At 36.3% G+C, this 11,771-nt stretch overlaps 1 protein-coding gene across 1 annotated transcript in view; it reads left to right on the forward strand.

The window, feature by feature from the left end:
* Positions 1-11,771, forward strand: part of TTC27 (tetratricopeptide repeat domain 27) — a gene marked incomplete at its 5' end in the record, with an annotated part of 44,837 nt that overhangs the window by 25,564 nt on the left and 7,502 nt on the right. The window contains 4 exons of the mRNA XM_009874200.1: positions 520-618; positions 2,330-2,382; positions 4,623-4,788; positions 11,228-11,425. Coding sequence (XP_009872502.1) covers positions 520-618; positions 2,330-2,382; positions 4,623-4,788; positions 11,228-11,425 — 516 coding nt within the window. The remainder of the gene's footprint in view (positions 1-519; positions 619-2,329; positions 2,383-4,622; positions 4,789-11,227; positions 11,426-11,771) is intronic.

Genomic DNA, 11,771 nt, shown 5'->3' on the forward strand with positions numbered 1-11,771 from the left:
GTTGATGCCTTGAATGAGCCAGTGTGAGTTTTCCATGGTGACTGGCATTCATTTTTTAACAGAGGCTTTTCATTCCTGTTTAAAATTTTTTTTTTTTTGAGGAAAAAATAAATTCATGTTCAGTTATTAGAAATGTTTCTTGCAAAGCGTGATTTTCTTGAAATACTTTTCCTAGTATTTACCATTTAACTCAATTGTAGTACTATAAAATGAGTGTGAATTTTTCCCCAAGTTAAAGCAAAATATGCAAACCTCAAAATAGCTATAACTTTCATCTCTAAAGGAAGATGCGATGTTAAAGAGCAATTCACGTGTGGTTAACTGGTCTTAATATAGTCAGCACCAGATTATCCGTATTTATTTAAACATTGAACCTGAAGTTTTCCTGTGTTCTGCATACAGGATATTGATTAGGTAGAATCAACAGGAGTAGTGTGTGTTTAAGAAGCCAGGCAAAATTATGTCTTTTGTTCACAAATATGTATGTTTATAAGTAATAATCCATTTTTTTCTCTCCAGCTAGGTGTATGGTTTTCCTTGGGCTGCGCGTACATTGCTTTAGAAGGCTATGAAGGTGCTGCCAAAGCATTTCAGCGCTGTGTGACGCTGGAACCAGATGTATGTAGTTTTCAGCAAGCGATTCAGATGGCTTATCTAAAAGCAACAAGGATGTTTTCATTATAAACAAGCAAAGCAATAATGAAAAACTTGTTTAAACCTTAGCCCTTTGAATAAATTAAACTTGTGCATGAAGGATATATTTTTGTCATGAGGCATTGTAAAAATACTTGCCCAATACTTCACTTCATCCAAGTATGTGTATGTGAATGTTAAAATATGTTTGAGCAGAAATTCCTTTATGCTTGCATACATTGCTGAAATGGAGAAAAGAGAATGAGTAGACCAAGGAGTGCTAAAAACAAACATGAAACAAAAAGAAATAAATTAAAACACTTAGTCCTCTAAGTAATCAAATTCTTCTGAAAAAAAGTCAAGTAAGTGATTGTATGGCAGGTAAATTTGTAACTATATAGTTCTTGAGTACAGGGAGAACAGAGCTTGTGACTCAGTTTTTCAGGATGCACGGGACAAGCACGTGTGCCATATTGCCCTTTGAGTGTGACTGCACTGAGATAGCAGAGACATCAGCTTGATTACCTCATGGGAATGCACTGGCAATACTTTTGTCAAAATCCTCGACTGCCAGCATGTTACCCACTTAGAGCTGATTCCACCTACTTGATAGAAACTATTTTTCATTCTTTTCTCTTAGGGAAGAGAATGAGAGAGTGATGAAAGGTGGCAGAGTATTCTTTTCTATTAATAAAATTAAATAACTTACCTAGAAAAAAATGTACATACAGACAACGCTTTAACTGAAATTTTTACTTTATAGATACTTTTTTTTGTTTCATTACAGTAGATTTACTGTAAAGCAGATAATAAAATCATGCTTGCTTATCTCTCTGGGACCTGTACTTGGTTGTATTCATGTGAACAAGCCAACTGACTTCTCGGTGGGTTTAGTGGTATTTCTTCTGTGAGTAAAAGATGCTGGGCTGACTCTTAGTTATGGAGGTGAAACCTATCTTTTTACAATGATCTGCAGCAATATGATGACCATTTCGATTAAATCGGCCTCAAAAAGGTTTCCTAATGTGATTTAAATGCTGCTTAAGCCTAAGGATAGCCTTCAGTACTACAGTACATTTCATTGCAGTACACAGGTTGTGTTCATCAGATTCATACTAGTTGTCACTTTGCTGAATCTGGTGGTGCAACTCCAAATTTACAGCTGTGTAAGATGATGGGCAGGGATCATCTCTGCACATGGCTCTGCAGAGGAAAGATTGTTTGAGCACTCTCTAATCATTTTCAGCTAAAACAGTTGATAAATGCTGTTTTACCTGAGGTGAATTAGGAGATATTCTGATGATTTTTTTTCCACTAACAGAGTGGTGCAGATAAGTAGCTTCCAACTAGTGAGAAGTGATGAGCTGCTGGGAGCACTGCCCTCTCCAGCCATCCCAGTGAGATCCAGAAGAGGATGCCTGTTTACAGTTTTAACTGAAGGCCAAAGCTGAGTTGTTGTATTCCGACCAGAAGGCAGTTAACTGGTATTTATATACCTGATCATTGCTATAGTCCATAATATTTATTTATGTATTTCTATTTTAAGACAAGAATTTCTGTTTCTATGTAATATTTTGACTGCCTTGTAGAAAATATGTTTTAATATGCAAATCAATGGCATTTCACAGTAGTTTTTATCAAGTAAATGTAATCTAAGTGATTACTATTTTTAGTACTTGTCCTTTTATCATTACAGAATGCTGAGGCCTGGAACAATTTATCAACTGCTTATATCAGATTAAAACAGAAGTAAGTACTTCAGAAGGATTAGAAGATACCGCTTCCAAAATAAATAAATGGGATTTCCTTTTTTTGACATTGAGTTTTTTATTCTTATGATATATTTACCTTGCATTTTGTAGCTCTTATCCCTTCAGTTCTTTCTCCCAGATTGGATCATTGATAATGTATTTTATTTTATGGGAAATAAAGCTTCATAAGCTTTATAAAAGTAGCAACCTCTCAACCTATACTTTTTTCTTTTATGATGTAGTAAAACAGTGTAAAACATTCATATTAAAGTCAGAAACTAATTTGACAGTGAAGTTAAAAACTAATTTGACAACTAAGTTAAAAGATACATCCGTTTCAAGCGAACTATATATTCAGACCTAAGTAAATTCCTACTGCATTAGTCTCAGCAGATTTGAGAGAAAGACAGTCTCTTTTTTATATTATGAAAGCAAATGGAGATCTGCACACATACTAGCTCACTTTTTATTTTGAAAAAAAAATAAGATACTTAATTGCTTTCTTTAAATCAGTACTACTCAAGGATTGTGCATTTTGCTAAGACTTAGCGGACAACAGATAAATGTAAAATGTCTAAGTCTTTTCTGAAAAATTCATGCAAACAACTTCCTGAAACGCAAATGGAAGATGTTTTGTTGTTTTGGGAGTTTGCTTTTTAAGAGCCCACAACCTTTGTGTATTCTGAATTTCCTCCAGAAAAACTAATTGTGATGAAAACAGACTCTACTATTTGGTTTACCAGAATAAAACCTTCTCTGGGTGCCAGGAGGCCTTTGAAATCTAGATCTTGTATTTCTCAGATCAAACTAGGACTGGACCCTCTATCCTTTGGGTGAAAGATTCCTGGTTTCCAAGATGGGATGACATACCGGCACTGCCTACTGTGTCCTGCTTGGATATGAATTGGTTTAACTGTTGCCCAGATTAAAGATACACCATCATTATATGATGTATTTAAATACATGGGGGATTTGTTTTGAGAACCTAGAGGACTTCATTAGTGTAGCAAGAGCATTGATATGAAGAATGCAATTTCAATCCCATCCCTCTGCTATCTTGTCTACATTTCCATCTGATTGGCATTTCTCTTTTGATAACTTGCTAACTTTTTCGAGAAGGTGGGGGGAGATCATACAGCCTAATCCTGCAGATGTTGAAGAGCAGTTTCAGTAACGATTTTCTCAAGGTCACTGGGGTACAAGCCTGTTGGAGAGCTGTGGCAGATCCCATCTTCCACTGTAGCAAAATCCACAGAGAAAGGAGCCAGTCTCTATTTTTTTCTCATATCATCTCTCAAAATCAGGTTCTGAAATTCCTTACTAAGACCATTAACAGTGGAGGAGACCCAACTGTTAGTACATTTGCTTGGCAGCATCAAATATGTCAGTGTAGCAGAAGGAGGGGGAGGGGGAAAAAGTGAACATGGGAAGATCCTTCCTGTGGACTGTTCTGCTGTAGCTATGCCAAAAGGCCAGTTTTCCTTCAATAGTTTTGCCTTATCAGTCAGCTCTCTTGGTGTGTATTTGGTAATTTTTTTAATACTGTGAGCTTAGATTGGCAGTTACTTACATTTTTCCCCGAGCCAGCTCTTCCAAACTTTTGATGGCCTGAGCCACTAGTTAAATATTCCCTTTTGCTGACTGGGATATTTATATTCTCCTGGACCATCTCTTTGAAACTAAACCAATAATTTCTTTGAGCTGTCTTTCTTTAGAAACAGCATTTTCAGCAACTTACTCAAGCAACAGAGCAAGCGAACTGCAAATTTTATTACAGGCCATCTTTATGTGATCTTTATTAAGGAGAAATTTATTGTCATACTTCCCCAAAGGAGGTTTTGACCAGACTAGGAAAACTGTCTAAGTTTTCATTTAAAGGAATTGTTCTTTTGTGTTTTTTCTACATTTTATGACTATCCACCTGAGAGCAAGCTTCAGTATCTTCAAGTCCTAAGAACCATATCATTCTGATTATCTAGTAAAGCTTTTTTTACAGATTCAAATTTATTGAAACTTTTGGCAGTATGCTGAAATCTTTAAGTAGTAGGCACCCAGACCTGTTAAGTGACCTACCTTTGTGTGATGAAGTAAGTTGATATCATTCTGCATCTGCCATGAACTCAATGACTTTTGTTTAATGTGTTATAACAGCAGCATGACTGAGATTTTTTTCTCATGGTTCTCTATCTTCTAAATCTTTAATATAGAATCTTCTTTTCTTTTTTTTTTTTTTGTTAGAATCAAAGCTTTTCGAACCCTTCAGGAAGCTCTCAAGTGCAACTATGAGCACTGGCAAATATGGGAGAACTATCTTCTTACCAGTACAGATGTTGGAGAGTTTTCAGAAGCAATTAAAGCTTATCACCGGCTCATGGACTTAAGGGAAAAGTACAAGGATACACAGGTGAGGAAGTTATGTTAAGTCAGCTTATAAGTTTTTTCTTGTGGGAGATTTCTACCGATAATGATATCAGGAGTGATAGTACGCATGTCAGTGAAGATATGTAGGCAAGCCATTTAATTATTTTGAGATCTGGACTGTAAGACTAAGTATTTAAAATATGACAAATATGAGCCTTGCAGTTTTAAGATTTTTTCTTAAATAAAACACAGTGCCTACCCAATATTCTTACATGTCTTAGCATCAGAAATAATACAAATTATTTAGTTTAAAGAAAAGTAAACTGTTCCTATTTGTTTGAAAGTTGCAGAAATGAGCCTTTGAAAATTAATGTAATGTAATGTAATTAATGTAATACATTACAGTCAGAACATTGATTCTTAATAATCAGAACAAAGAAAAATAAAGAAGATATTTTTGCTGATCTGTCACTGTAGGTCAGTTAAATTCATTTAACTTTTGCGTTTGTAGATGTGCGCTCTGGACAAAATCCAGAGAGCCTAGTTTAACAGCTTCAACTGGGATGTCACCTTGTCTAAAATCAGGTCCTGATCCAAGCAGGGTTCTGTACATGCAGTAAAAACAGCAAGGTGAATCTGAAAGGCAAGCCAAAGAATCCCTTAAGCAGAGTAGTGAAACGCCTCTACAAGCCTTTACAAAATTAATGGATCTGATTGAAGATCTTATGAGCTCTTAGGGAGTTGGTGTGTAGTACCTGAGTAAGTGGGCCCAGCTGCTGCTGGTTGTTGATCTCAGGAGTACGTTTCTTTTATTATCCCGTAAAATGATTAAAAGTAGCTCTTCTGGATCTTGGAAGTTTGAGTCCAGTGATAAGGAGAGAGAACAGATAGAATTAATTACGGTTGTGGACACATTTTATTTGTTCATGGAGGATAGGGATGTTAAAAACTTCTTTTTGATAACTTTTTAATAACAAACTGTATGTGAGTACAACACTTACTGGGTTTGACTGCACATTAAAAGATCTCAAACTTTCTTTGCACTAAAAGGTGTCTATGGAAAATAATCTTATATATGGTAAAGATTAGTGTTTGTCAGCTACAGTATTGTGGTGCTGATGGGGCCTGTGTGTTTATTCATGGAACACCTTGTAGACAGTTGGCTTTTTTAATGACTTTTTTTTTTCAGTTGTTAATTTAAATAACATTTTTGATGTAGTCTGCCATCTCAGGGGAGACCTTATTACCAGGTACTAGTATATAAAGCGTGGCTACCAAGAACATGGAGTCTCCCTTTTTAGGAAGAGTCACATGGCTAAGACAAGGGGGAATGGGTACAAGTTGCTCCTGGGGAAATTCCGATTGGACTCCAGCAGAAAATTTTTAACCATGAGAGTAATTAGACATTGAAATAGTCTTCCAAGAGAAGTGGTGGATTCCCCAGTCTTAGATAGTTTTAACGCTCAGCTTGACAGGGTGCTGGGCCATCTCATTTCAACTGGGTTTCTTTACTTTAAAGGGTTGATCTAGATGATCCTTGAGGTCTCTTCCAATCTGGTAATCTATGACTCTATGATTATTTTGGTCAGATGATGATTGAGCAGGAATAGACTCTTCTACATATATTTGTACATTTTACATATTTTGAGGTGACACAGACTCCTGTTAGTGTGTTTTGACAAATTTTATACAGGATATTTTGTTAAAATATTCAGGGATGTTTCTGGGTTTGTTGTATAGCTCTTTTTTTCATCTTGTTTTCATACAACTTTTATAATTTCTACAGAAGTATGCTGTGTATCCTATTTTTTTCTTTGTATCCCAATTTTAACTTCTTTCTTATGAAATATGATGTGCTTTATGGGTTTCATCATAACTTCTAATACAGTGTCCTCAATTAGAAGGATTTTACTAGTTGGCCAAGAAAAAACTCAGAGCCTGATTAAAGAATTTCAGAAAGACTTTAATCAGTAGTATTACAGAGAAGAGTATTCCCATAGCAAAACCAAAAAAAAAGCACATAAAACTAAAAGTTTCTCCTGAGATTGTTTACAAAGGTCACCATTAATTTCTGAGCCTCCCCTACTTGCCAATTGGCCTGTTTCAATTAGAAATGCTCTATAACCCTCTTGTGCAATTGTATTTTAATAAAATAAAATCACAGAACAGGAATAAGTTGAAACACACACTTCTGTTTCCATGCAACATAGTGCGATCTTCTCTCAGGTTAGATTTTAATTAATAGATGACATAGTGCTGAGAAGGAAAGTAGGAATTGAAAAATCCAGAAAAATAAATATGCATGAGACTGAAAGAAACAAGTTGAGTCATTGATTCAAGTTCTTTGTGAAAACAGAAAGCCGATCACTGGTCCCTTCTAGCATAACCATTGTTGCACAAGGCTCCTTGCGAGACTGAGTGCATCAATTAAGAGTGTGCAATTGAGTGTGTAATTTGTCACGCCCTTGGTTTGTATAGTTACATCAGATTATTTTATTTCAGCATAGTATGGATTCATATTTGTAATTTCTTGTAGTAATAGTAAAGGTATTCGTATCTTCATCTGTCATTTCTGTTCGGCTGTTGCTGTCTTTTTGTGCCAGACTTGTGAGGACAGAACACAGCTTTGGCCAATTTGCTTCTAAGCTATTTTAGTTATTTAACAACCTCATCTTTATGGCAAACCTTTTGAGATCAGGATATCACGAGGCTTAAAAATATGTGTATGTACAGATTCTGCAGACAGGACTGAAAAGGAATGGCTGAAGGGCTCTTTCAAAAATGAGCAGCAAAGCAATAAAAGATTACAGCAAAGGACGTACTTGCCAAAGTCTAAGTTTCCTGGTATTCCCCTTAAATGTTAAAGGCATGCTTTCTTACCTTCCTTCCTTCCTGGGTCTGAAAGTTCTTCAGATTTCCTTATTCCTCTTCATGTTCGCAAACCTAGTGAGAAATATACCTTGAAAATCTTTAATGTAGATGTTGCATAGTAAAAGATAAGGTCTTACTGAATTGTCACTAGTTTAACTTAGTGGATCGGTCACTAAAAAGGATCCAAGGAGAAAGTCTTACCTGTTATCATCAGTTTAGCCTCTGAATTATTAGTCTGAGTGAGGTGATCGAGATACCTGAAAGATTTCTTCAACTTCTAATCATACTACTTTGCACCAGGTGCACGCTTGTGGAGAGAAGCAATCTTTTTTTACTTGGAAATTTGTAGTTCTGTGAATAACCAAGTTATTTTGTGGGTGGAAAATCTGTTTTGATACATGGCTTTCAGAAACCAGATCTTCATCCTGTGCTGTCAAAGAATATGAATTCAGAGCCATGGACAAATGGTTCCTCTCTGCAATTCTATGTTCTGGAGAATCTTGCAAAGTTTTTCTGCTACACTTTCCATCAAATATCACCCGCATTTCAGGAGTTTGTATTGCCAGACTGTTTCTAATAAAAACATACAAGAACCTGTTCCAAGGCAATTTTGAGGCGCAAGGGTAGGAATTCATAATTTCTGGAGCTCTGTTTCTTTGAAGTAGCTCACTAATGACAATTGTATTTTATAATAAAGTTTTAATTTGTGAGGGGCATAGGGAGACCTATAGACTGTAGATTTGTCATTTTGGATCTGGTACCTGAGGACTCTCTTTTCACTTGAGCACTGTCAAGTTTGATTAGTATTAGTGAAGCCTCTAAAAACGGTTTGACAAAGTGAATTTTTGTATGAAAGGACCTGTTCATAGAACAATTGTGGAATGAGACTAACTGATAGCAATCACAGCATTCTAAAATGATTGGGGTTTTTTTTAAGGATTTGTTACATGGTGATTTTTGTTCATTTTTTAGTAAACACATTCACGGATTCAGAGGAGGAGGAGGAGGAATGCAGGTGGTGTGGCATCGTACTAAACACAAACTCTCTGCACACTGGTCATGTGGAGCTCAGTTTACTAAAAGAGGCATTAAAAACCCCAAAAGCTCTACTGCTTTTATGAGATCCTGAGCAAGAGAGCATTGTTTTAGTAGTTCAGTATATATGGCAGTTTAAAATCTCTCAAAGATACAAATTAAAATTTAACACCTAAGACAGCTTTCTGAAATGGAAAGCTTTTTACATTGCTAACCCTTTTTGATGATTAGCACAGTTCACTCGCAGTTTGAAATAGCTTTATTTAATAACTGGGCACAGCCAAGTAGTGTTAATGATTCATAACTGTTTAATGGACTCTAATCCAGGCCTTCACCCTAGTTTTATTTTAACTGCTGTAGTGCTGAAGCTTACGTGATGATTTACAAAGAAGGAGATATGTTGTTATGATGAAGGTATAAATAAAGCCTTAACTCTATGGGAAAATGGGCAATTTTTCAGTTCGTAAATCCTACTGACTGAGGAAACTTTTTTATTCATGTACAAACAACATATCATTGGCTGTAAAGCTCTTGGTATTTGTGTGAACTAACTTTTTGGACTTTGAGTAACAATTTTGTTAAACTGAGAAATTGACTGAGAAGTTATACATTTATGTATGAATCCTCAGGACCAGTTCTACTTCTTTTTCAAAAGATAACAGTTTAATATTTCTTCTTACACCTCCTCATGCTTTTTATTACAATGCTGTAGTAATGGAAGTATCAATACTTGCAAGAATGCAATATGAATTTCAGAACATCTGGACTATTAATAGTTGATCATATTTTCTATCATCTTAAGTGAAAATCTGAGGGAGAGGAGAGGCAATTTGACATCATTTTATACGGGCTGTACTGTTATGGTTTGGGAGAGGGGAGCGGGTAATGGTTTTGCTAATGTTCAAGTGCTACTATGATTTCATTGGTTCTGAAAAGATAGAAGGAGAAGATAAATAGTTATTTTCACTTTTTCCATTACATAGGTTTATTTCATATCATCAGCCCTTTTTATTTGTTTGAGTTGATTTGCCAAAGTTTTCCTATATTTGATAAAATGCAGTAATTAATTGTTGGGTTTCATGTTAATTGAGTCATTCTACTATAAAAATTTTTTTAGGAAAATGACATCACAAATATTAAACTGCATATGCCTTTATTTGAAGTGTAATATACTTTGATGCTGTCATGATTTTTGCATTACTTTCTGCCAGTGAACTACATCTTGGTTTGTGAGGATGCACCCCTGTCCTGCTTTTGCTTAGAGCAGTGGTATATTTGTGTGGCTGTGGCTATTGACAGATCATCTTTGAAACTGGTTTTATTACTGTCTTGATATTAATTTTGCTACTAATGTGATTTCATTGTAAGTGTTAATGTCACAGGGACAAAAATGTTGAAGCGTTCAAGTTGTCAAACGATGGGTCTCAAGTTAGGAAGTACCATCATGAAGGTGTTTGTAAACCCTTTACTAGCCTATCTCATATGCAAGCATTATGACACTTCCCCTTTGTTTTTGTAATTTCTTCCCCAATCTCCATGTGTCGTGCACTACACAGAACAGGTAGTTCTCACTTAATCAGCCATAGCTTTCTTGGGGTTTATTTTCTTTTAATTTATCATATGATCCAATGTCTTAATTTAGATTTGCTACTCCTCATTTTATTAAGAAGTAACTGAGGCACAGCGAAACTGTTTTCTAGTTTTCAGTGTCCAGTTTGGAACACAAAGACTCATGCTTCTTTCAGGGATACTTGGTATTATGTAGCATTTCAGACATGCAAAGCCCAGCTCCTAGTGAGTGCACCAGCAGCTGCATGTGCTCAGCATTTCTGCAGGTCAGAAGAGTGACTCAGAAAGTATAACCATTAAATGAGTCCTTGTAAAAAATTTGATTGAACTGACTTGACTAGTAATTCACCATAAGTGCATTAAACACAGTTTCCCAAGGTGTTATTCATAGAATCATAGAATGGCCTAGGCTGGAAAGGACCTTAGAGACCATCTAGTCCAACCTGCCTGGTTTTGGGCAGGGGCGCCACCTCTCGACTAGACCAGGCAACACATGGGGACTGAGCAGGAATTGAACCTGCGACCTCGGTGTTGGTCCTTGTTGCCAGCACCGCGCTCAAACCACTGAGCTAATTCAATTGCCTTCCAGTTTTGATCTCATCCACTATAGATCTTTCAGTTTCTGCAGGTAGTTAAATGAAGGTCCTGTAAACAACAGTGTCAGCCACTACCTGAATTAAACTAGTTCAGCCTGTTTACTATACTATAATGCAAAAATTTCTTTAGGATACTGCCACAATTTCCGGTACCATGCTTTTTCACACTAGCCTGTCCCAGTAACCCAAATTGCTGTCTTAGCTCTTTGGCCTCTTTACCTTTACCAGCCATAGAATCTTGTAGATGGTGTTTAAATTAGGTGGATTACTCTTAGTGAAATCTGTGCTTGTCGTATGGTACTATGGTTGTATTTCACCGAGTCATTAATAGAGAACAGATATTACAGATGTCATTAAATATGCTGATAGTGATTTGACTTAAAGTAAAGATTCTCTTGCTGCTTCTTTCAGGTGCTGGCTATCCTGGTCAGAGCAGTGGTGGATGGTATGGCAGATCGCACTGGAGAGGTAGCGAGTGGATTGAAGGGGAAATTGCAAGAGCTCTTTGGCAGAGTGACTTCACGAGTGACAAACGATGGAGAGATCTGGAGACTTTATGCCCAACTTTATGGAAATGGGCAGAGTGATAGTGGTGAAGATATCGAAAAGGTAAGTGTATTGTGAGAGATACATTTTTATGGATACGCCCTTCTGGTACAAACCTTCTGATCTCTAACAAACTATAGGGCTATAGTAAGACATGCTTATTCCAGATGCATTTTGCTTTTTTCTGTTTTTCATATTCTTACAGCACACGTTTTTATTATCTAGCAGGAGCAAGATGTTTTATATCAGTTTTTCTGCATTTTAAGAAAATCTGTTATTTCTTGTTTTAATATTCTATCACAGCATATGTGCACCATCTTGGATTTGTATTCTGAAGCTTTTCCTGGCAGCAGTCTAATGCTTGTAACCTATTATTGGTGGGGGTTTTGGTGGGTTTGTTTGGGGTGGG

This window comes from Apaloderma vittatum, unplaced genomic scaffold, assembly GCF_000703405.1.
Source record: "Apaloderma vittatum isolate BGI_N311 unplaced genomic scaffold, ASM70340v1 scaffold2248, whole genome shotgun sequence".
Classification (NCBI taxonomy): Eukaryota; Metazoa; Chordata; class Aves; order Trogoniformes; family Trogonidae; genus Apaloderma; species Apaloderma vittatum.